This window comes from Pomacea canaliculata, linkage group LG2 (genome assembly GCF_003073045.1).
Source record: "Pomacea canaliculata isolate SZHN2017 linkage group LG2, ASM307304v1, whole genome shotgun sequence".
NCBI lineage: Eukaryota > Metazoa > Mollusca > Gastropoda > Architaenioglossa > Ampullariidae > Pomacea > Pomacea canaliculata.
Genome location: NC_037591.1, coordinates 2,350,984 through 2,375,513, shown reverse-complemented (window position 1 = coordinate 2,375,513; position 24,530 = coordinate 2,350,984). Strand labels below are relative to the sequence as shown.

The 24,530-nt window shown below is 36.2% G+C and overlaps 2 protein-coding genes across 2 annotated transcripts in view; one reads left to right on the top strand and one right to left on the bottom strand.

Annotated features, from left to right (window-relative positions):
* Positions 1 to 614: 614 nt before the first annotated feature.
* LOC112556840 (protein LZIC-like) lies at positions 615 to 5,357 on the bottom strand. The gene is given in 7 exon segments (XM_025226219.1): positions 615 to 1,502; positions 2,035 to 2,148; positions 2,151 to 2,211; positions 2,672 to 2,770; positions 3,347 to 3,482; positions 3,736 to 3,876; positions 4,828 to 5,357. Coding segments are annotated over 6 exon segments (570 nt in total). The 5' UTR covers positions 3,837 to 3,876; positions 4,828 to 5,357; the 3' UTR covers positions 615 to 1,443.
* A 143-nt stretch (positions 5,358 to 5,500) lies between these two features.
* LOC112557475 (cilia- and flagella-associated protein 74-like) overlaps positions 5,501 to 24,530 on the top strand; it is a 32,971-nt gene continuing 13,941 nt past the window's right edge. The window contains exons 1-27 of the mRNA XM_025227355.1: positions 5,501 to 5,651; positions 6,438 to 6,587; positions 7,169 to 7,303; positions 7,889 to 7,981; positions 8,434 to 8,538; positions 9,249 to 9,422; positions 9,570 to 9,680; positions 10,236 to 10,337; positions 10,673 to 10,861; positions 12,629 to 12,761; positions 13,330 to 13,428; positions 13,917 to 14,019; positions 14,456 to 14,583; positions 15,425 to 15,544; positions 16,129 to 16,247; positions 16,639 to 16,705; positions 17,006 to 17,095; positions 17,834 to 17,957; positions 18,247 to 18,296; positions 18,704 to 18,803; positions 18,957 to 19,094; positions 19,751 to 19,938; positions 21,013 to 21,134; positions 21,471 to 21,599; positions 22,120 to 22,207; positions 22,685 to 22,858; positions 24,173 to 24,306. Of these exons, the coding sequence (XP_025083140.1) occupies positions 6,463 to 6,587; positions 7,169 to 7,303; positions 7,889 to 7,981; positions 8,434 to 8,538; positions 9,249 to 9,422; positions 9,570 to 9,680; positions 10,236 to 10,337; positions 10,673 to 10,861; positions 12,629 to 12,761; positions 13,330 to 13,428; positions 13,917 to 14,019; positions 14,456 to 14,583; positions 15,425 to 15,544; positions 16,129 to 16,247; positions 16,639 to 16,705; positions 17,006 to 17,095; positions 17,834 to 17,957; positions 18,247 to 18,296; positions 18,704 to 18,803; positions 18,957 to 19,094; positions 19,751 to 19,938; positions 21,013 to 21,134; positions 21,471 to 21,599; positions 22,120 to 22,207; positions 22,685 to 22,858; positions 24,173 to 24,306 (3,140 nt within the window). The 5' untranslated portion in view covers positions 5,501 to 5,651; positions 6,438 to 6,462. The remainder of the gene's footprint in view (positions 5,652 to 6,437; positions 6,588 to 7,168; positions 7,304 to 7,888; positions 7,982 to 8,433; positions 8,539 to 9,248; positions 9,423 to 9,569; positions 9,681 to 10,235; positions 10,338 to 10,672; positions 10,862 to 12,628; positions 12,762 to 13,329; positions 13,429 to 13,916; positions 14,020 to 14,455; positions 14,584 to 15,424; positions 15,545 to 16,128; positions 16,248 to 16,638; positions 16,706 to 17,005; positions 17,096 to 17,833; positions 17,958 to 18,246; positions 18,297 to 18,703; positions 18,804 to 18,956; positions 19,095 to 19,750; positions 19,939 to 21,012; positions 21,135 to 21,470; positions 21,600 to 22,119; positions 22,208 to 22,684; positions 22,859 to 24,172; positions 24,307 to 24,530) is intronic.

Sequence of the window (24,530 nt, the reverse complement as noted above, 5' to 3'; positions counted from 1 at the left end):
CGATGCCACGATGTGTCTATTTCCTTTGTACATTGCTTCGAGCTGTCGTTAGTTGACGATGAGAAGAAAAAAAAAAAAAGCAGTGCAGGACATCTTAATGTGGGCACACGGGTGAAGGGGTGAAGTTCGACTGTATCGCTGGCGCTTTCAAAAGGTAAATATACAAGAAGTTCACAGACAGTACGGGTTAGGAGCGATCCAAATGTTCTCCTTTTATACATAGAAGTAAATGTACAAGCTCAAGGCTTCATGTATGGTTCCACTTACCATGTACACAGTTATATGGGAAGGAAAAGAGAGAGCGATAGGCCGTCAGTTTAGTGCTTGGTGCTCTGTTTTGTAGCAGAGGGTGGCTGATTCGATGCCTGCCAAGGCCCCTAACTCCCCCTGCATATAGTACCCAAGGTATTACTATAATCAGAAAGGTAAAAACGAAAAGGTTGGGATTCTTCATACTGCATTCTTCATGGAATCAATCTAAGATTTCTGCTATGGCTCTGCCATACTCTTTTCAAACAAGATTTCCACATAATAAAAATAATAATTATGATGTCACGTTTATATAGAATGCTCACACAACTCTTACAAGTAAATCAACAGTTTTAAGTAAAAGGTTTCTCATTTTCCCTCCTGATTTATTTGGATTGGATGGGCATCTTCAGCGAGCAATAAAGTCTTGTCTTTAAAAAAAAATACCTGCCGTGTTTATGTCAAAATATATATAACTCACCATATAATCTGACCAAAGCACATTCTAAACACATTATGCACACATATGTGTATAGTCATAAAAATACCATTCTTATTTGAGTGTGTCAAAACAAATACAAAAGAAACTTTCATAAAGATCTCTCTCACTCAGACACGTATATTCAAACTGTGCATAAGCATTTTTCCAGTTAAATCTGACAAACTTCCATAGACTCTTTGAAGTACTTAAAAGTCCAAGTACTATTCACATTTATAAAATATTGGTATTCCAACTTAAAATGAAATTTAACTCTGGCAATTTTTAAGTCATGACAGCTTTATCATGCTTTAAGCAATTACACAGGCTGAGTTTATGTTCCATGGATCACAGCAAAAAGTACATTACTGAACAGCTCATCTATGGCAATGACATTTCAATGCTACTATGGTAAACACACTGCAAAAGTATGCAAAGAGATGAATCTGCCTGTCAGATTTCAGCCAAAGCAACATGTTGCTTGCATGATGATCATGATTATGTGTATATGTGTGTGTGTGATTTATGTAGTCTCATTTCTCTATCTAGTCAACTGATCTTACTTTTATTCTTCAATGGGAAAATAGGATTCTTGCACTTCTACATTCTAATGAGATCAGGATCAGGAATAATCGATCCTTGATCTTGAGCCTTAGCAAAGGAAACAGTCTTCAGATGACAAAATGCTTTAGTTGTCTTTCTGCTAGTACAGCCATTTATTTGCTGGCTGCCTGCACCTGAGAGCCTGCCACAGCCAGAAGTTTATCTCCGGATGCTGCACATAAAAAAACACATCATCTACATTACCTACACTTCTCCTCTTTCCACTCTTCTGCCTGTTCTCCCACTCCTTTAAAAAAAAAACAATGCACTGCTTGTACCTTTTCATGAATCCTTTAACGACTCACATTAGAATCATTGCCAGCTGTGCACACCTCACAACAGAATCATTGCCAGCTGTGCACACCTCACAACAGAATCATTGCCAGCTGTGCACACCTCACATTAGAATCATTGCCAGCTGTGCATACCTCACTGAGAAATACCTTTCTGTCATTTCTAATATCAGTAAGACCATTGATAACTTACAAGAAATTTTATATACATATATTAACAGCAAAGATACACAACAATTAACGAGATGCAGCTTCAGAGTTATGTTTTTAATACTGCAAATACACTTCCTCTTATTTCTCGATAGGAAATCCACTTGAACTTTGCATGTAATGAACAAATTAGGTATACCAATATATATATATGATTATGATTGCATGCATATACACATAGGTGTACTCTTGAATACATACCCAGTTCACCAGAAACTTGCTCAAACTGTTTGAGACTGCTGGAAGAGTTAGCAGCCATGAAGGCCTCCTCTTCCATTGTCAATTTATCTCCCAGTTTCTTCAGAGCAGTAAGAATTCCACCGTCTGCTGTGTAGCATCTTCTTTTGCCATTTTTCCAATCTTGGCATCACGTGTAATCTAAATTCAATGCAGCAAACATGTTTGCTATTTTTTCCAGTTATTTAAGTCATCTTGTTTTCATCAGCTGGCCAACCCATGATCCACAACAATTATCAGTATACCACTGTGCCAAACCTGATATAATCTATTATAGCCATCTTTTAAAACATCTGGTGATCTTGATAATAATATACACATTATTCTGAAAATGTAAATTTAATATTAAACAGTACTACAGACTGCTTTGTATGTTTTTATTTCAATTCTCTTTTTCCACCCATCATGTGGAAGATATCCTTTATGGTGAAAGAACAAGTGAGCTTACTGGTGGATGTGTCATCACTATTCTATGCTAAGCTTGATGTAGATCTACAGTGCAGATCTTTTTTTCTGTTATTTTGCACAAAATCATGGCTGTTTGAATTTTACTCATGATATTTTTCTGGTGATTAGAAGTTTGATATAAGGCATGACTTACATCAGCTAATCGTTGTCGGAGTTGACCAGGCTGTTTTTTTGCAAAGAGACGTATTACCTCTGGAGTCTGGAAAGCTTTACTAATAGCGGCTTGAATTGCCTTGCAAAAAAAGCAGGAAGGCCATCTAGTTATATAGGTATTCCATCATGTTTGACAATTGCATCAAAGACATATATGTGTACATAATATGTACTCTCATGTATGGCTGTGAGCATTTGTGTATTTATCTGTATGCATGTTCAGATACAGAGATGGAAGTGCATGGCTGCATCTTAAAGAAGGCACAGGTGCATGAGTTTGTTGTAGTGCATAGACGAGTAGTTTATAATATTGATAATCAACAATGCATGAGTCAAATTATCCGTAAACAAAAGAACTCACACATTTGCAGAACAATTTAATGCACATTTTGATTCCTTATTATTAACATTCATGACTACTATCAACATTATCGGTAAGCAACAACAGGTGCAAGTTGAAAATCAATAACAACATATTTGTACCATGACTACTATTTGCACACTTTTTGTGTTTCTCAAATTATTTAGTATCATGAGTATATGCACCTCTACAACTGTCATATTTTGCTTTGTTATGCATCTAAAAGATTTAGCATACTACGAAAAAGTTTCCAAATTGATAATACAAAGATGACTCTTTTACTGTGACACATACCAATTGTATTCCTCCCAACTGGTCCACAAGTGACATATTTCCTTCCAGCATTTTATCTAAAGAACCTTTAAATTCCTTCAGTTGCTCCAAAGTCTCATCGCGTGTTTCTTCATATTCTTCTTTATCCATCTCATCTCTGACAAAATAGAATAAAGTCACTAAAAAGCAATATATTTCTACCTCTCCAAAAAGACAGAAAATCTTTCTCTTTTTCTCATACTCACAACATACACCTCTATCAGCATAACCAATATAACAGCTGAATAACATGAAACCCTTATTACATAGAAGATTTGCTTATGGAGAAAAGATAAAATGTTTCAAACAACACCTTTTAGCAGGATGAAAATATATAAACTAGACACAAAATGTTATAAAGAGCTCTTTACTTGCACTCATCCAAATCAGACAGTTGCTGCACCAGTCTATCAAGCTGCTCCTCCATGTTTTGGCGCAGCTTGCTCGTCTCCTGCTGGCCACGTGATGACATGGTGATTTAAAGCACCACTGGTAAATCTGTTAAACAGTTTCTGCAAACAAAGCCATTTTCAAGGGAAGATAGGTTTTTATTCTATTGCTCTCTTTTATGTAATGACTCCTACAAAGAACAAAACAAGTGATGAATGAATCACAAGAACAAGAAGACATTAAATTTGTTAAAAAGTTATCTTCATCAGCTGGTGCACATATTTTCATATTTTTACCTAATACCTTCAGACCGCATTAAGTATGGCTCCATTCTACATAACACGTACTCAATATTTCTTAAAAGCCAAACTTCCACTGTCAGACAAGAAAAAATGGTTTAGTCCAGGAGAGAGAGCTAAGGGCACTTGTTGAGCCATATGGTAGCAATTAGTGAAGGATGACAACTGGGATGGCAAGCACCAGGTATGCTCCTCACTTTAATCCCAGCTCAAACCATTGTTGTTGTTTTTTTCCTTGAGGCAAAAGCTCAGCTTTCAATTTTCTTGGTGTTTAACCCTAAGTATTAATTGGGCTCAAAATTTTACCTGTAGAATTTTAGTATTATCATACTAACTTTAATGACATTAATACACCAACACCTAGTATGCATGATATGGTCCTTTTTTGCATAACATCAAACATTAGTTTATTCCTTGCTGCTTCTCAAGGATCATAGAGCAAACATCAAAGATAGAGCCAAGATAATAAGTCACAACACCCACAATTTAAATTCGCTAACCTTTCCCCGCTTGCCTCACATGCACACAACTTTAAATGGGTAAGTTTACTTCTGTTTTCAATAAAAATACAGTATACAGCTTATGTTTGTTTCTGCACGTTGTTAACTGAAGGTCTAAATTAACTCATATGAAAACGAATTCATGTCATCTGCTGGGTTATAACTTACGTTTATAGACTTTGAACTTATCACAATCGAACCCTTGGTTTGACCCTAGCCACTTAAAACTCAATATAAGTTAACTTAGGCATAATTTAAGGTTAATGGTTTCAACCTTTGTTGTTATCCCCGCTGCAAGTTTTGCTACATGGACGTTATCGCAAGCTAAGGTGATGAAGAGATCAAAGGATGATCGCTTCAGCTCGTCAGGAGTTTCATGTGGACACGGCCCTCTGTCAACACCGCCCACATTTTCTGACTCCCTCGCTAGAGATGCCAGCAGGTGGGAGCGTCCTTGGCAGCTACAGCTGTCATTACTGACGCGGTCATCAATCGACTGGGTTAAAAAGACACTAACACACGTGTGTTAGAGATTTTTCTGCATTGATACACAAACCTTCCTCAGAGTGCAGAGTGCGATGAACATGCAAAAGACGTCACCAAAATAGCAAACATCATGCTCGCGACTTATCGCTGCTGTCAGCATTACAGTTCACGCTGCACAACAGGCCTCAATAAACAGGATAATGCTAAACGTCACCTTTTAGTATTTTAAAAAATATTGCCGTTCGTTAATAATTACGGTTTTGGTAGAATAGTAACTGAACGGCAAGCAGATTTAAATTTTAAGTGTCGCCCACGATAACCCAAACAATAATTTGCGGTTAAAATTTTTAACCAGCATCAGAATATTAATAAAAGGTGAAAAAAATATATAGGTTATTTGCTGAAGTTAGTGAAAATTACAAGTGAACTTGATCGGGAAATAAATCAACTTAAATTTAATATTTTTTCCACATATCGGCGCGACGTCTTAATTTCTCGAGAATGCGCGAGACTTTGTTGCCACGCTCATCGCATACTGTAAACAATGTGTAGTCTGTTGTGCACAGGCTCTTGCTCCAGCGTTCGTCTGTAGGGATACTGACTATATACATGGTCAGTAACCTTTTTATTATTATGTAAACTTAAACAACTGTAAAGCAATGTATCAGATAAGGTATATTCTTGCCTATTTTTTCAGGATCCCTGTTCGATTTCTTCGACCCTTTTATCGGCTTTTGGTCATAATCTTCATTGACTCAACTCAAATAGCATACAAACAAACAGCACAACCAAATATAAATAAATACATACAAAGATCTTCGTAAATATATTTCATTGTAAATAGTTCTTTAAAATATAAACTATCTTTTCATTCCCAAGGCTCCCACACAAACGTAGAGATCGATCGTGTGTGTACATGTATATAAGAATGTGAAATGCTCTAAATGTTTATATAAAAATTGAGGTTAATTAGTCGAACAAACATTTTAATAAATTGGATAATAATATTGAAATATTTTACATACTTTAACATCATTCTCAAGATTCTCTGCGAAATAATTTTAAAATTTAAAATGTTCAACTTAATTTAATTTTAACAAGTATAATTATAAAGATTCAATATAGTACTTACGCTTTCAGTAAAAAAGATTTTGAACGTTAAAAAATTTGTTTTTTATTTAGTTATTTTATAAAGTGCGCAGTTATTCTTAGCACTAACAGTCTGAAAATAGTCATTTAATACAGGATGATATATATGCAGTTTTTATATCAGAATAAAAAATTTAAACCAGAAAATAATTTTTGAAAAGATGAACTTTAAGGTAATTTTAAGTGCCTAAGTATGTCTGATGTACTGTATAAATAAATTCCTTACTGAAGATCAGCTGTATTCTTCAGTCCTGACTTTGAGAACAAAAGCAGCATGGAAGGAAATGTGGATGTCTTCGGTGTGGGAGGAGAGGAAGAAGAGATCATGGACTATGATGATGGTGATGACCTTAATTTCAGTACAGACAGTGAAGAAGAGTATGAAAAGAACAGCGACAAGTAAGGAGAAAATAACGAATGCAATGAGTTGTCCATTGCAGCTATATTTAAGCTAATATTAAAGGTTTTACAACATGTTAATGTAAAAGAAACATATGGCTCTATTCAAAATAATTATTATAAACCAATTAAGTATTGCTATACTTTCTTTTATCAAAAACAAACTTGATTCTACTTTAAATAGTTATTTCCTGAAGATTTTAAGTACTTAATAACTAAACTATAAGAACATCTCTGGATACTTACATTTATATTCGTTTAAGGGTATAAAAACAAAAATGAGTTTAACTACCTATTGGGAGACTGTTTATATAATTTGATACAGAATCATTATACAAGTATAGGCAAACTGTAATAAAATGGTAATAATATTGTGCTTTGTAAAAAGATACAAGCATTTATTGTAATACTTCTGTTCTCATTACTTTTATAATTTTAATTTATTGTTTTAACATTGTTTCCTAGACAGCTTAGGCATATCAGATCAGCACTTTTATGATTTATTAAAGCTTTATTAGAAAGCCATGAAATTTAAAATGAAGTGGCTCTTTCTGCTTAACAAAATTTAGAATTTTGCTTAGACAACAAGAGTACCCAAAGACACCTGAGGAGCGCATTACATGGCAGGAGCATATTCGCATGATTCACTTGCGTAGTCATCTGAATCAATTGGCAGAAAAGTTGAAGCATGCTTTCTACAATGTAGAAAAAATAAGGTAAGTGTCTCCTGCCCAATACTTAGAAAATATTTTAGCCATAGGAATTTCTTTGAATCCATTACATAGTTAATCTATCTGCATACAGGAATTTGGTCATGTTACCATGAAAAGCCTCAATCTATCAATTACTCACTTAGTCAAGTAAGTGTAGTCCATTCAACCTGTCCAGTCCCATTCGTCCATCCTTCAGTCAGATCATTAAATATCCATTAGCACCATTAGCAAAAACAAAACTTTCTTAGAAATCATATATTCGACTATATTATTAAAATTCAAGTTATAAGGATAAACATTTTAGTCAATATTTTTTTTCTTGGGACAGTCTCCCACATATGTGTACATGTATTTACTGAGAATTGTGTATTTTGCATGTGTATATATGGGCACACATCTACACATGTAGGTTTGTACATTTGTGTATGCCTACATATGTGGTCCTATGAGAGATAGTGTGTATTTATTTATATATACATGAATATATGCATGTTTGCATCATTGCATGCATCTTTATGTGTGTGTGAATGGATCCACACATACAGAAGTAGTTGAGGTGTTCCTTATCTATGTTCAAACCTACTCTAGAGAGGAACTGAAAAAGTGCCGTACTCACAAACGCCAGTTGCAGAGTGAACGCGACTCATTGTTCAAGCAGATGGAAGAACAGGAGAGCAATAAGTAAGTTGAAATACCTGTCTATGGAGCAAGAATTCATTATAGAGATAAGATTGTTTCTTCAATGAAGAGAAAAGATGATAACAAAATCAGATACAATTTTTTCTTTCTTCAAAATGAACCCCAAACCATGCACTCTAACCAGATTGATACTTGATGCATTGTACTTTCCCTTGCTGGGTACCTGCCTCAGAAGATAAGACAGCAAGGGAGGAGATGGGCACTGCCCTCACATAAACCTGGCCCTGAGATAAACAGAGTCTGCAACACCTCTCCCTCAAATGACCCTTTTAAAATTCTTTCTACATTTGGGATCACATTATATTGCATTATCTGTTATCTAATTACATAACACTTCTATCACAGTCTTATAAAAACTTTAATTGTATTCCTTACAGTCATCACTCTAAAATTCAAATTGTAAAATAAATTATTTATATGTTTGCTTTGTTTAGAGCAGCCATATATCGATTGCGAGCTGCGCACAAGCGGGTCTGCTCAGAATTAGATGAGGAGGAGAAGCTAGAGAGAACAATTCAGGAACAAGTGGAGAAGGCAGAGTAAGATCATATATTCTCTTGTTGAAATATATCATATATTCTTGAGGTATATTTCCCTGTGTAGTGCAGGTACTTTTTAGACTCTTTTCTTGGATACATTTATTTTCCATCATTAGTTGGATTTTTTTTCACGCAGTAGGAATTAAAACATCCAATTTCTTCACGAAGCATAATTGTTTTTATTTTATATTTGCCATCGCCATTTGTATACTTCTTATTATCATCATTCCTTTTCACAAATCTACTGATACAGTGACAGTTTTTTCTCTACACTTCAGATCTGATAGTGTTACAGATTTAAAAAATATTTTGTCTTTTTGGCACTTCAAAAAATAATTTGGAAGCGATGGTACATTAATTGTAGCTGATTGTGGCAGGCTTCTTGACAAACTTGAAGGTATGCCAGTGGACATTTTTGCAATGATGACTGAGATTACCTTTATGCAAGACCCTATTTTCCGAAGTCTGAGTGAACAATCACCTTCCATTGTCAAGATAAAGTCTTTCAGGCCTTTAATCAGTAACGCTACAATTATGTGAAAAGAGGTGGTTTTGTTAGTCTGTCAGTATTACCACAGTGATATTCCTTACTGATCAAACAGCTTTACAACTCAAAACATCCCTCCCCTCATCCATCATTAGGTACTAATATAATATCTATTATCTAACAATATCATAGGTAATGATATTATATCTATTTTGTGTGGTAGATATGACTTAGCTTTGGTTGAGGCAGAAAAAGGCAAGTTTATTTTGGTTGAGGAGGAGCTGCTGCAGAAAGAGCAACAACTCGCAAAAGAGAAAATGCAGTCAGCACACGTGCGGCAGCAGAAAGAGCAAAGACTTGCTGTTACTGCTCGGATCACGAGAATGAAGGAAACAAGGTTGGTTCAAAGAGCCTTAATCTCCTGTGATCTTCTGTTGCACAGCATTAGGTATTTTCATGTCATATACATGTTCTAAATCTCTAGTTTATTGAAATGACCAGTTCTGTCATAAAGGCTTTTGTTCTTCTTGTTATTATTATTTAGACAGAAAGCACAGTTAGTGAAAGAAGAACAGCAAAGGCATTGCAAAGCAATAAAGGATGCTGAGCGTAGCCATGAACAAGCCAGCAAGTACCTGAAGAAAACTTTGGAGAAGTGAGTAGCTACAAATCTTGCAACTTTTTTCAGCATGGCGACAGTGATGATAAAAGTCTCCAGATGAGCCCATTGTACTAGAACATGATTTATTTATAGTCCTACTAAATGAGAATATTGAATAGGATGATTATTGATAGAAAAATGCCTCAGGTCACATATGGTGAAATTTTAAACACCATTTTGAAACCAGGAACAATTATGAAAAAATCAACATAATCTGTGACAGCATTGATTCTAACTTTATTTGACAAGTAATGTAACAACAGATCTGCAGTATCAGTTATTTAAGTTTCATTGCTTTGAAATTAGATTTATTTGAAAATTGATAGGCATTGAACATTAGTGTAATTACTGGGTGGTGAATGAAAGCAAGAAAACCAGTAAAAATGTTATTAGGTATTGAAATTTAAGATGACAAAAAATGAAGATATGTTACCACTTTACAAAGATCATGGATATAGGTCAACACTCACCAAGCTGATGGGTGCATGTTGACAGTTAAATGGTATTTGTAGGCCAATTTGAAATGGAGTTTTTCTAACCCTGTTTTAGAATGAAGAAGCAGCAGGAAGTTGAGCAAGAACGCTACCAATGTGAGATGCAGCGGAAAATGGACATGCTAGTAAAGCTGAAGGAAGACATGGGTCCATTAAAGTAACTGTTTTTGAAACTTTTGTTATATTTCTACAATTTCTAGATTCAAGTAATATTTCTGGTGTTTGCTATTTTTTTTTAAAGGTACATGCTGTGGTCTGCTAGGAAGAGTCAAATCAAGAGCATTTTCATTAAGCACTGAAATATATATATATAAAATGGGGTTAAGGATAAGGGACATATCAGTACAAAAACCTATAACTGTGTGATATAACTACTGATGCTCTTATAGGGCTTGTTCTTGGCAGATATTAGCTCATCTAAAGTATAAAATAGAGTACCATACTGCAGAGTACTATAAAGTTCTCTTTCTGAAGAGTAATGATTTCCACTAGTGACTTTTTTGAGTTGATTCTTTTTAAAAAGGACAATATGAAGGTAATACGTGCACGAGACAAGGCTCTGGAATTAGAAAGACAACTAGAAGAAGCTGCAGAGTATCAGAGAATCTTAGATGAGGGAGGTAATGCTGACCAACAGCTAAACATCAAGAAGCGACTAAATGATCAGGCTGAGAAGAAAAAGTAAGCACATTTTTTTCTCATATGTAGCTGCACCACAATGTTGGATAAAGAGAATTTCAGACCACCAAACTATATTTACATACCTTACAAAATCACATGTTGATTGCTCGCTTAGTACAGTTTTAATGCTCAAGTACAGTGGGGAAGAAACTACAAAAGTCCTCACTGTCTTGTGCCAAAGAGTCTGGAAATGCAAGGAATGGCCCAAAGAATGGATGCAGTCACTAAATCATACCCCTTCCAAGTACAGTACTGCTAAACAACCAACAGGAGCTTATTTTCACACCACAGTAGGTGCACACCAAGGATATCCCCTATCACCGGTGCTGTTTAATATCTTCTTGGAGAACTTAATGCTCGAAGCTCTCCATGACCATGACCATCACACTTCCATTTGCATTGATGGAAGGTCGATCTGCAACCTACGCTTTGCAGACAACATAGCTCTGTTAGCAGGCACTAACAAAGAACTGCAAGACCTCACAAACAGACTGACAGACAGTTCAAATGCATGTGGAGTTGAGTCCAGCACTCAAAATAGCAAATGATCAATGGCAGGGGCAAAGCAGAGATCTACATGAAGGGGTTATACAGCTCAAAGAGGTAAGCAGCTTCAAGTACTTGGAAGCCACCTCCTCCAAGGACGGCAGTTCCACACCAAATGTCTGCATCAGGATCACAACAGCAACAGCAGCAATGGCTAGACTAGACAGGATCTGGCATAGCCATAAGATAAGGTTCACTACCAAGTACAATCTGTACAAATCCCTGGTAGTGCCAATTCTTCTGCTCTAGAATAGAATGGCACATGGACTCTGCTTGCTGAAATGGCAAAGAGAATCCAGGCATTCAGGAGTGCCTGAGGAGGCTGCTCCAGATCTCATATAGAGAATATAGAACCAATGGCTTTGTACGAAAAAGATGGCCACCAGCAACCTCTACTTTCAACAGTCAAACGACGTAAGCTGGTCTTGTTTGGCATGTGACCCAGCACGACACCCCGTCGAAGGCTGTCCTTCAAGGCCATTGGAGGGTAGTTGATGCCACGGCCAGAGGAAGAACTGGCTTACAAATGTTAAAGACTGGACTGGTCATCCTATAAAGGATCTGCTCACTGTCACCCAAAATAGGCAAGAGAGGCGGACCCTGTCAGCTGCAATGTCTATCCATGTGCTCCTCCCAACGACAGGTGCTGGTCAAGGAAGACTGACTGACCTTAATACAGGTCCTTTTCCTATTTTCTTAACTCACACCCTATTGTTAGTTTATTCCTTGTTACTCCTCGAGGAGCACAGGGCTGCAATAACACCTTACCAGCAGACCTGGTTTTGGACAGTTCCCCTCAGTTGAGCCCATGTGGTTCCAACATCCTTTGCCTCGCTCTGTATTGTTCTTTTCCAAGTCTGCTTCTGTTGACTACATTGAATTGGACTGTATCAGTGTGTTTGAAGCCATTTTTCTGAACCATTTTTCTACATCCCATAAGTATGTGCTTAAGAAATCCGGCATTGACTAATAATTACCTGATAATAATATTTCCAAATAAGAAGTAGATTTTTAGTACTCATATCTTCTAGAAATGATGTTCTTGAATTGTAAAAGTAACCCCTGAAATTATAAACAGGTCTGAAAAGTGCACTTTTATTTCTTGCCTAACATTTCATTGATAAGTTTGTAAATTATTTTTGATCTACACAAATTATTTTTAATTCTGCCAGACATCTTAGTTCTTCCCATGTTTTGACAGATTTTTGTGTTCTTTTTAAGAATGTTTGAAGAAAAGCAACTGGAACAAAGCACATTCATACTTAACAACATCATATATGAAGAGAAACAGTTGCAGAAGAGAAAGAAACAGCAGCCACAACTGTGGAATGAGCCTGCCTGGGAAAAGACCTTAGTGTGTATTTATCTCTGGTTTTCACGTATTTTCTATCCTGCTTGTGTTCATGTACAATTTTACTGAGTGTCATGATAAGTAGATGCCACTATTGTGCAGCAGGCAAATGGTAGGCATGCCCCTTGTCAGTGTTGTGAGGAGCAAGCAGACTTGACAAATGTAATTTTATCACATGGCTGTGAAAAGTACTGATTGTGTTTTCATATTCAAGGTAGTCTGTTTCATAAGAATTTTGTCTTAACTCTAATATGAGCAAGCACCAGTCACAGTTAAGGATGTCTGTCACTTGCTCATACCCTATCAAGTGATGTCCCACTTAGTCACCTACCAACTCTAAAGTCAATTTTAAAGTTGAATCTCTGACTGTTGGAAGATCGAGGTTGGGTGATTATGCACTTAGCCACACCTTGATAGTGCATGAGCGCTGGTCGATGATACTAATGAGTTTACATCGTAACCAACCATGTAGGAAAGACTGTTTAAATGGAAAAAGAGAAAAATGATTACTCAGTGTAGACTAATGGTATATGTTATTTTCTAGATATACAGTATCTGTTTTCTTTTCTAGCGAGTGGCTCCTCATAAGCAGAAACCAGTCAAGCTTTTAGAAGATTATATCAATTCCTCATATGGTGAAGTCAAAGGTGGACCAGAGTTGAGAGACATGGTATATGCAGTTCTATTTTCCATTAAGGACAATATAGCAAAAAAAAACTATTTAAATTTAGATTTATCTTACCTAGAATATAATAGGAAAGATTTCTGTTTGTAGAAGGTATTTTGCCCTGTAAGGGTGTCTAAAATTATCCTGAACATGCAGAACATACAGATGTTTTCACTTTCCTCACACTCTGCAGTGCCCTCTTCCATCCAACAGGTCAATATTGTGAAGGATGAATACTTTAATAACAATAATTCTTTCTATTACACCCCGTTTTTGCTAGAAGCTATACTCGCTATTCACAAAACACACACAGACACACACACAATTGGCAGTCTCTTTCTTTTGTATGTATATATTATTGATTTAAGTAACCATTAGTATATTAGGGCTTTATTGGCTTTATGAAATTTCATGGTGTCCAGATGTATTTTGCCCTCTTGCTGATAACTTGATCATACCAAAACATAATTGTCATGTATTCTTGGTTGTAGACCTTTAAGCAGGAAGATGAAAAGCAAGATAAGGAGAAGGTTGTGCAGGAGGATGAGCTCAGAATCCATGACAGCACAGACTCTAGTGATGATGAAGCCAAAGGTGAGTTATTTCAAACTCTTGTTTTATAGGAGGTAAATGAGCAGGGGTGGTGGTGTCATCATCATCAACATGGTGATCATGGTCACTGTGATGCAATCATGCAATAAAAAAAATCCTATGACATTTTTGTCTTTGATAACTCCTGTCAATAAATCTTTTTATTCCATTTTATGCTCTTCATATGTCTTGTCCTACTAACCGCTGTGTACAACCATAATACTATGCATTTTAAAGTGTGGTTATCCTGAAAAAATACTGGTCATTAGATGGTGGAATGTACTGCATTAGGTCTTCATTGTTAGAATGAATGTCAGAGTTCCTACTCTGTCATGTGATTAGAGTAAGTTTCATACATTTCTATGGTGTAATCTGTGAGTGGTATTATCTGTTGCTGACTAATTATTTCATTGCCGTGTATGCCTGTGGATTTTTCCAGAAGCAAGAGGAGTCAACCTGGCAGTACCTGAGTTTGAGGGATTATGGGAACAACAGATATTACCACCCAAGGTTACTAAGGATGTTCAAACATCTTCTAAGCGTCCAGGTGCAAGTAAAATGGACAAGGTACCATCTCAGTCACATTTATTTTTAGTTCATTTTTTTTATTTCTTCTCTCTCCACCTGCCATATTAGTAATGAAACCTAAAAGTCATATTTTTTCTGATAAGAGGTGTGTACATTTTGAAGTGTAAGATCTGTCATTTATTTAAGGAGAAGAAGACATGATTTTAACCAGCTTAAACTTGAAAAGATGTGTGGTCATGTGTCATAACTCTTATTGGAGCTGGTTGTTTTTAGCTGAGAGCACTATATAAGCATATGTTTGGACCTAAATAAGGCATCTACATTAGATAAGTCTCTCGTTATTTTCAATAGCTTCTAGATTATTTTTAAGTTTAATTTTAAGATTACGTATTTAGTATTTAATATCTGTAGGCCATCATAAACACATTCTGCTAGTTCAAGCCTTGGTAAACCATATCATTTACAAACTGGACAGTCTTTTGCTATATGCCTCCATCACTATACTCTTCAACATCTTTCTTCCCATCTCATCCTCCAGACTCCATCCCAGCCACTTAGCTCAGTGGCAATTACACTCCTGCTCCACATTTCCCGCACAATGCTCTGCTGGCCACTGAGCCTTTGCCTGTGCTGGTTCCTCTGCTTGGAACACTCTCCCCTTGTCAATATGCCTGGCTGCTTCTTTAAACAGCTTCAAATGGCTACTTTAAAACGACTTTCAACCACTCCCCAGTGCCTTGAACTGTTTTCATGGGATCCATGTACCTTACAAATCTCCCAAATGATTTTAATCTAGATGTCTGGTTAATAACTGTTGTAAAACAAAAGACGCCAAGCACTTGTTATGTCTTTATGAAAAACTCTCATTGCTGTCACTCAGGAAATTCTAGAGAAAGTCTTAAAGAAGCACCGTGAGCACATCGTTGTAAAGCAGATTGCTGTTGGCCGTGAGTTCCATGGTTGCTCATTTAACAGTAAACCTGAGGTCATTCATTTCAAGGTAAACATTTGATTCGATGCATGATATACCTGGTTTGGGGAAAATATCTTTCTTCTAAGGCCTGAGTGAAAAGAAGCTTACAAGATCTTGCATGAAATTTTTTTGATATTTTTTTTATAAATATTTGTTGTGAGAATCAGGATAAGTACACAAATGACATTAGCTTCTAGTGGGGATAGTTAAAGTGGTACTTCTGAATAAGCATACCTAATGAAGATATTTATTTATAGGTTCTTGCATCAACTTGTTTTCATCGACTATGGTTTTTATTTATGTAAAGCGTGTTCAGTCTGTTCTACAGCAAAGAAATGTCCTCTGTAAGTCTGCTTTATTACTTTTTAAAATCCAACCATTGCTTTTAATGCAACATTATTTATCAATATAGGGATTTTTTAGTTGATGTTTCACAATATGCATCTTAGATTTGGGCAACTTATTTAAACAGAGTGGCACTGATATAATTTTCTTTTAATATTTTGGTGGGGGAAAAAATAGACTTTTTTTTATACATCTAGTCACTTATAGAAAGTCATGGTGTTCTGAGACAATGAAATGTATGATGTGCTGTATTTTGTATGTTACAGGATATTGATGTGGGAAAGACATACAAAAAGAAGGTTGTGCTAACCAATGTGTCATACACTGTTAACTATTGTAGGTACACTGGGATGACAGAGAGACTAAAAGACTTCATTAAAGTCAAGTGAGTATGATGGAAATGTTTCATGGCATGGGAAAAAAACTGCAAAATTTAATCAATTAAATATGAAGCCTTATTATAGACAAGATCAGAACAGATTTCCATTAAGTGTACCAGGCAAAATCAAATTTTCTCTGATGTGATTGGGAAAGTGTACGTGTTTGGATATCCCAGCTGCCATATTAAAAAAAATGTGAGAAGCTTTTTTCCATTAAAAAAAATCCCTTTCCTATAAAACTACGCTGGTAACATTCTTTAAACTGATGTAGTACCTAAAATAAGGGGAGTTCACAATACTTTGATCCTCAAAATTGTGATTAAACATCACTGATTTGAAGATTTTTATATAAAAAAAAAATGAAAGATTATGTCAGATGAGTGCGACTGTCTACAGGTTTGATCCTCCAGGTCAAATGTCAGCTGGAATGACTTGCAACTTAGTTGTCACCTTTAAGCCAATGGTACCGTTCATCTTTCTAACATTTTGAAGTGACACATATACTTCTGTGTTGTTAAGCCTATTTTCAAAAGTACAATATGTACGACTATTTTCAGGAGACCAAAGCTATTACTTTACAATAATTGTTTTATTTACTGAAATTATAATAAGAAGAAAATTAACTGAGGCTGTTGAACAAGTCAGGTGTTGTATTAGTGGACCGAAAGCAAAAGACTTGGATATTTGAAAAACTGCCTGGTAAATTGTTCCGTGGGTGGGTGGCTGGCCCACGTGGATGTACATATGTGCACATCTGTTTCAGATTAATGAAAGCCTGTTTGGAGAAATAAACTTTCTTTCTCAGACTGGCCCATTCAGTATTCCACTTCACTGCACAATCAAAAAGTGTGACGTAAGTACATGTAGCTGCCATAGCAATATAACATGCAGGTACTATGAAAACCCTCAATATTCTTTCTTAAATAAGATCTTTAGAGATTAACAAGTGTATTTCTCACTGTTGTCATGCTCAAGTGGGATGAGTGGTCTAAATCTACACTATGTGGTCATTTGATTTTAAGAAGCAAGGTTCAAGATTCTTTATTCTTTCATCTTCTCAGGGCTATTGAGATGCTCAACATTTACTCCTCCTCATTTAGCCTATATAGCAACATTCTATCTATATATATATATGCACGCACATACCTATATATATATCTTTAAATGTAATCTCTCTCTCTTACACATGCACTAATCAGTTTGTAGTAGCTAACACATAAATAACGCAGTTTCAACCTCATTCACTTGCTCTTTTCTTTTTTCCAAGTCTTTTAAATCTTATCACATGTTACTGTATGCGTAATGAAATAAATCACTGTAGTTAGGATCAAGGATAGGATAAACTTTTAGGGAAGATTTCTCTCTCTCTCTCTTTCATCCTTACCAAATCACAGTAATTCTTCTAGAGCGCACTTCTAAGTAATAATAAACCAATGTAATCTAGTGCAGGTCTTATTATTTCTTGATGATAATAAAGAATGGAACATACAAGCATTAGGGTGGTGAGTATAGAAAAGTAATAAATTATTTGTACATTGTTCAGCATATTTTTTACAGTAGAATAGAAGTGATCATTTCATGATTATTTCAGCTTCATTTGGATGTAGACCAAGTGGACTTTGGCACAGCTGTGATAGGGGAGACATTGAAGCGCTCTATCACTCTGTCTAACCTTGGAGGACTGGGCACCAAATTTGACTTTTTCAAAGTGACAGGTGAGTTGCTGCATTGCCATGGAAATCTTGCAGTAATGTATGCTTATATTTTTGTTGTGCTTATTTGAGCTAGAAGAATAAGCTAGTCATTAATATCTAGTTACCTGTGGGTTTTGTATTTTGGGTTTTTTGGCAGCAGTTAATTTTCAGGAAAACATTGCTAATGCACTAGAAAGCTGTGTCATTACTGACAGGAAATTATAACATCTATAATTAATCACTGCTGGTGAACAAAAATGAGGTAATGGCTACTAGATCATTCCACTAAAACTTGTGGGCTTATCAACAGGTATGAAGCAGCATACATTTACAACTGGAGAAACTTCACTTGGCAGGCTAGTAAGTTATTTTGTAAAACCAAAGTGTTGCCAGTATTTCAATGCCAGTAAAAGAATGTATCTATTTATAGGGTATTTCAATAACTAGTATTTTCTTGCCTATACCATTAACAAAGCTAAAACCGTCGAGAGAAAAAGATGAGATAAAACAATAAGTAATAATAAACACAAAATTTGTAAAGTACATACTCATACTCCTAAGGATCATGCTCAGCTTATCAATCAGACTAAATCATATGAGGAATGAAGGTTTATATCTGAGAGAATTAAGGCTTATATATGAAAGAATAAAGGTTTATACAGGATACTTTTAACAGCAGAGAAAAGAGAATCAAGGTTTCAAATCTAGGAATGCAAGTATTTTAGTATTTTAGTACTAATCTCCATTCTTGCATTCTTGCTATGCAGACCTCAGACTCTCTTCATGGAGTCAGTGCTGACTCAGAAGTGACACCTGAAAAGGTTGGACAGCAGGGGTTATTTGACATTGCTGAGGATCTACAAGAAGGTATATATAATGGAACAAAATAGTCATTACTTTTTAGGAGCTAAGCAAAACTTTATTGTAATTTTTTAATCATTTGCTTACATATTCTCAGTGTTGCAGAAATTTTACAACTCTGTGTGGCATATTTTTTGCATCTTGCCTTAAATTTTTAAGTTCCAGTTTCAACAGAGGTCGTGCAACAAACAAGTGAAATACTCCAAGCTGAAGGAAGTGAGTTGGCAGACACAGCTGCAGTGGACACAGAGGTGCTTGCAGATAGCGAAAAGATGGGCCCCCGGGAACTTCCTGAAGGTGTGCTAGAATTTAAGATCATAATACCATTGAACACTACATAATCCTACAGGTTTTGAGCAAAACTGGAATAAAAGAATCTTAATATGTTTAGCAATTATTCTATTTCTGCTTCTTGGCACCAATCTCAGAGTAACAGTATTTACCATACCGCTGTTGATAAAGGCTATAATACCGTTGAACACAGCATAATCTTACAAGTTTTGAGCAAGAATGGTCACTCGAATGAAAGAATCCTAATATTTTTAGCAATTATTATATTTCCATTTCTACCGTTAGTACCAGTCTCATGGTAACAGCATTTAATTTTAGTTTCATTTAATTTGTGCACTTGTCGCCTGCAGCATCATGACCAAGATAAGTCACACTCTCTGTGCTGACCAATATGAAAAGTGAGAGAGAGCAATCACCCTCTAGCCAGTTAGACAAAGTTATCTCCTTTCTATGTACTTTTATATATGTATTTATATATTTACATAACATCATTGAACACTGCATAATCTTACAAGTGTCAAGCAAGAATGAAAGAATCCTAATATACTAACCAATTATTCAATTTCTGTTTCGTAGTAGCAATCTCACAGTAACAGTATTTACTGTACCATTGTCGATGAAAACCCACATATGCATTAAAATAGTTACACATCACATGACAGGTGCTTCCCCAGACCTTGCTGTGAGTGAGGTGGACTGCAATCTGGATGGCATGCGAGTGGGCTCTGTGACAACAGGCGAGATTGGCCCATTGAGCTCTGTGCAGCTGGACATCATTTGGCATCCCACAATCCCTGGCCAAGTACAGTCAGAATTTCTTGTCACATTTGCTGATACCCAGGCAACTTCAGTAAGTAAATCCTCATGCATAAAACTTATGTACAGGGTGTCTCCCCGCTCCCCCCCCCAAAAAAAAAAAATGCATGCACACTGTGTGTATTAAAACATATTTCATTCTAGAAGATAGAACCTCCAGACATTATTTAATTGGGATTTTTTTATGCCCATTTCCAATCTGATGTTTATTTAGGTTCTGCTGATAACATGAAGCATTGTAATCACAAACTTCAGGAAATTGTCTTTGTACTTTAACTGCATTTTTAAACTTTCAGTAGCATTTTAGGAGGAATTTTCTTTTCCTAAAGCTTAGTTTGGCTGCCATTATTAATCCGTTAGAACAAATTTGAAAAGAAAGAAACATCAATTTAGATATCCGCTGCTAAAGTGTGTATACATTTTGAGGGGGACACCCTGTATATACATATATGCTTGTTTGTGTGTATATACAGACTAAATTCTTTAATGGCATCTATTAGGTAGAAAAGGTAAAGGGCCCTATGGTATAGTGGCCCTAGATGCAGTGAATTCAAGTGGTCGATCGATCACCATGTTGTGATTGTAGCATGTAGCAGGCTAAATCCAACTGTCTCATTTTTCTACCTTTTATTTTCTCTTATAAAGCTGGTGAACTTGAGACATGGTTTCAGTGACCACGTTGTATGAGCTTTGAAATTCTGTTCTTGTCAAGTACAGTAACCACTAAACTTCAGTTCCTTCCCCTTACATAAAAAGAGGATGTCAGTTAAAATGTTAGGATATTGTTAAATCTTTAAGTGCATCCCCTAAATTACTTATGAAGAATGATAAAGTGTGAAGATATTACTTTGTTGGATCTATCTTCCCCACCCATGTCTCCAAATTTTCATTTACTCTGTCAGACTACGGTTGTGTGTGTACATAAATAATAAAATGCATTCCACAAAATGAAAGAATAAATCAATTAATATATTTTAGTAGATTTTAGAGCCTGAATTGTACTTTGCACAACTCATTTAATATCTGTTCCATGCACTGAGTTAATGCTTGTCAAGCTCCCTTGGAGGTATAAAAAGATAATATGTATGATTATTCTTTCTGTCTGCAGCTGGCAGTGTCAGCTATAGCCAACGGTATCGATGTTCCAGTGTGGGTTGAGCGACAATCAGTAGATCTTAAGATCTGTGTGTTTGATCGCCTGTATCAGGACACCATCATTATAAACAATAGGTCAGATATCATTGCTGTTTTGAGATTGCAAAAATTATAGGTGCTCACCAGTGCAAGTTCTTAATAAGCTAAAATACCCATCACAAATATGGAAAACGCTATTTGTTCTAGACTGTGCTGCTGCAGTACTATAATATTTTCAAATAAAAGTACTGTACAACATGTAATCAGCTGATGAAGCAGTAAAATAAACAATTAAAAAATTGAAGATGTTGTGAAAAAGTGTCTGATAATAAGCCCATGACACAGGAATTATCAGTTTAGCATTAGTATCAACTATTATAGCCTACATTTCTGGGAAGCAGTGAATTTATGTTATCTGGTCACTGATGACAGGGCTACCACAGCTCTGAAGCTGAAATTTGAGGTTTGTCGTGAGCTGCACAACTACATGGAAATCTTGCCACGTACTGGATACATCCAAGCACAGTCACAGTTCAGTACTCAGCTGAAATTTTTGCCAAGGTGAATGTATTACATTTCATTTTAGCTTAGAATGCTTGATTTTTTTTCCTGCTGAGATTTTGAGCTTGAGAGCTGTTGTGTGCAGGCTGTACAAGAGGTGGGTATAGCAGCTTCTAGAAACATTATTACACTGAAAATGGACTTCGCATCAGTGTCAGAGGCATCAGTGTCAGAGACAACCTGACCACACATTTTACTCTGCACACCTTAAAGAGAGGGCACTAGCTGAAGAATATGAGGATTTTAGGCTAGTTTCATACTATAACAATCCTGTATAAGCCACTTTTAATCTTATACATTTGAACTTTACCGTAACCAATTGTCATCTTGCAATTACCGAAGATAACTTCATCCTTTTCATTTTCCCTTCAGTTTAATGGAAATCTCATTTCTCAGGTATGTATGGATACTGTTCAAAGTTTGCTGTGGACCTCTTACTTATGTAACGATGGACTTGATACATGTTTGAGTCATCCAGTGGTTATTGAAACTTCAGAATAATTTCATTGCTTGTTTTTAGAAAATCCCTGGCTGAAGATTCAAAGAAATACTTTGATGCTGAGACAGGTGTGCTGGAAGCTCCAGTTCTGATTTTTGTGGCTGACCAGGTAAAAAGTACAAAATCTTTTAAATGGATGCAAGGTGCTTCTAGCAAGTGTAAAGAAAATTCTATTGCTTGTGACTGGCGAAAAAAATCTGTAAATAGTCTCTTGCCTTTTTTATCCTCATCTTACAAGCCTTTACAAGAAAGCAATATTTCATATTTTTCTTTGACAGATTTTAAGTTTGCTTATTCAGATTTCATTGTATAACACAGTTTTTGATTTAAGTAAATGTTTTTACCTTAAGAGATAAATAATATCAATGCTTTTGTGAATGCAAAATTAGGATTTGGTGCAAAACAAACCTTGCTACACCTCATTTATAGTAGGATCTAGATTACAAAAATTAGAGGGGCAACTTTTTTTTTTCACTGTCTCTGATGCATTTTATTTCAAAAGTTAACATTTTTCATCAGAAATTTTATAAACAATTTTATTTCATGTTATTTTATAAACACATTTTCTTTATTTCTAATTCAACAGACTAACCCAGTTTCATTCGCCGTACAAGCTGTTGTGACAAATTCGGACATGGAGTTTGATGTACAAGAGATTGACTTTGGCCATTGTACTGTATATGAATCTGTGTGCACGACAATTCAGCTGACTAACAAGTCAATCCTGCCACAACATTATGGCTTCCTTGGTCTTCCCGAGGTGAGGATGTGTGCCCAGTGGCCAGGTGCCAACTGATTCATGTGCAGGTGTTTTATGCCTGCATGTGTGCATACATATGCACGTGTGAATGCGTGTCTGTCAGCACTAAAATGCTCACTTTATTTGCATCTTCTGTTTGCATTTTATATCGTGAGATACAAACATTTAAGGGACTGGCTCAGTAATACTAATTTTTTAGATCATTCTTCTTTTTTGTTTACATTAAGGTCTTGATCATATTGTCATAATTAATATGTAGAGAACAGTACACAAATTTTCTTCTTTATGTAATTCTCTCTATATCTGTTGGAGAAATGCACTGTGTTGATTGGGCAATCAAGTGTGTCCCTGGTAACTACACAGGGGTGTGCTGGTTGCATGAGAACAATGCAGAGATGGTATTGCAGGGCTTCTGCTAAGGCTAAATTCTTTGGGGTCCCAGGGACCCCTTCTTCAGATTTTTAAGGGGTCCCTGTTCTTCACCCAAATTTGAAGGGGACCCCATTGACGAAAATCGAAGGGGTCCTCCGAACTTTTAATGCGTACTGTATGCAATTTTTTGCGTAAGCAGAAGCCCTGTATTGGCTACACAACTCTAGGTTTTATTTTCAGAGCTTCACTTGGCAGCCTGCCTTCTCCACTCTCACTCAAAAAAAAAAAAAAAAAAGAAAAAGTTCTCACAACTACCAACCCACACTACTTATCCCATCTGCACTGAACCTTCCAAAGCTATCTTCTCCCCTCCCCTTTGGTGACATGGCCAACTGCCCTTGACCCATGATGGCAGTGACCCAGTTTGCACTTTGGTAGACCCACCCAAAGTCCAAGGCCAGGCTTTAGGTCCCTGGGGTGTGACTGGGTGTAAATTTGTATGTGTGCAACAGTTGTGAGTGTGGGTGCACATGTGTGTATACATGTAATGACCATGTGTGAATATGCACGCATACAAGTGCGTGTATACATGCATGAATGTGTTAAAGGCAGGCTCAAAGAGCTAGACATGATTGTCCACAGTTCATGGCATTGGACAAAGCTAAAGTAACGTGGGAGAACAGTCTCGTGTTGTAATTGCTCGGTTAATACAGCTTCTTTCTTAACATCTCATGATGTAAGTTTTGTAGATCGATCCGTTAAACAGCCACCTGCAGTCCTTTTGGCGAATGCTGAGCTAGATGCACTGTGGTTGTATCTTTATGACCTTTGTACATGTATTATAAATGTGCATTTTTTCTGTCTTTGTTAATCCAGCAATGGCAGTGGCATTTTAATTGCTTGCGACAATCTCAGAAAGTAAACATCTGCCTCGTGTTTCAGTATGTGGAAGTACAACCAAATGACGGCTTTGGGACACTGCTGCCTTTGGAAACCATAAAGCTGGATGTGATCTTCAGTCCACAAAAAGCTTATGACTACAAGTTTGATCTGATCTGCAAGTCTGTGATAGATCGGTGTGTATGATGAAGTGCCATTTGCATATCTTCAAACAGTTGTGTGTGTGTGTGAGAGTTTTCATTGAGAGTGCATGCATACACATTGAAAGAACACAACACAATACCATCCAGATATTTGTGGAGTGCATCATATCATTTGAAAGTTAAGTTAATTTTATCTCATTTCAGTGACCCTTTTTAGGTTTCAGCAGTGAGCAATTGTTTTTATAATTTGCCATTTA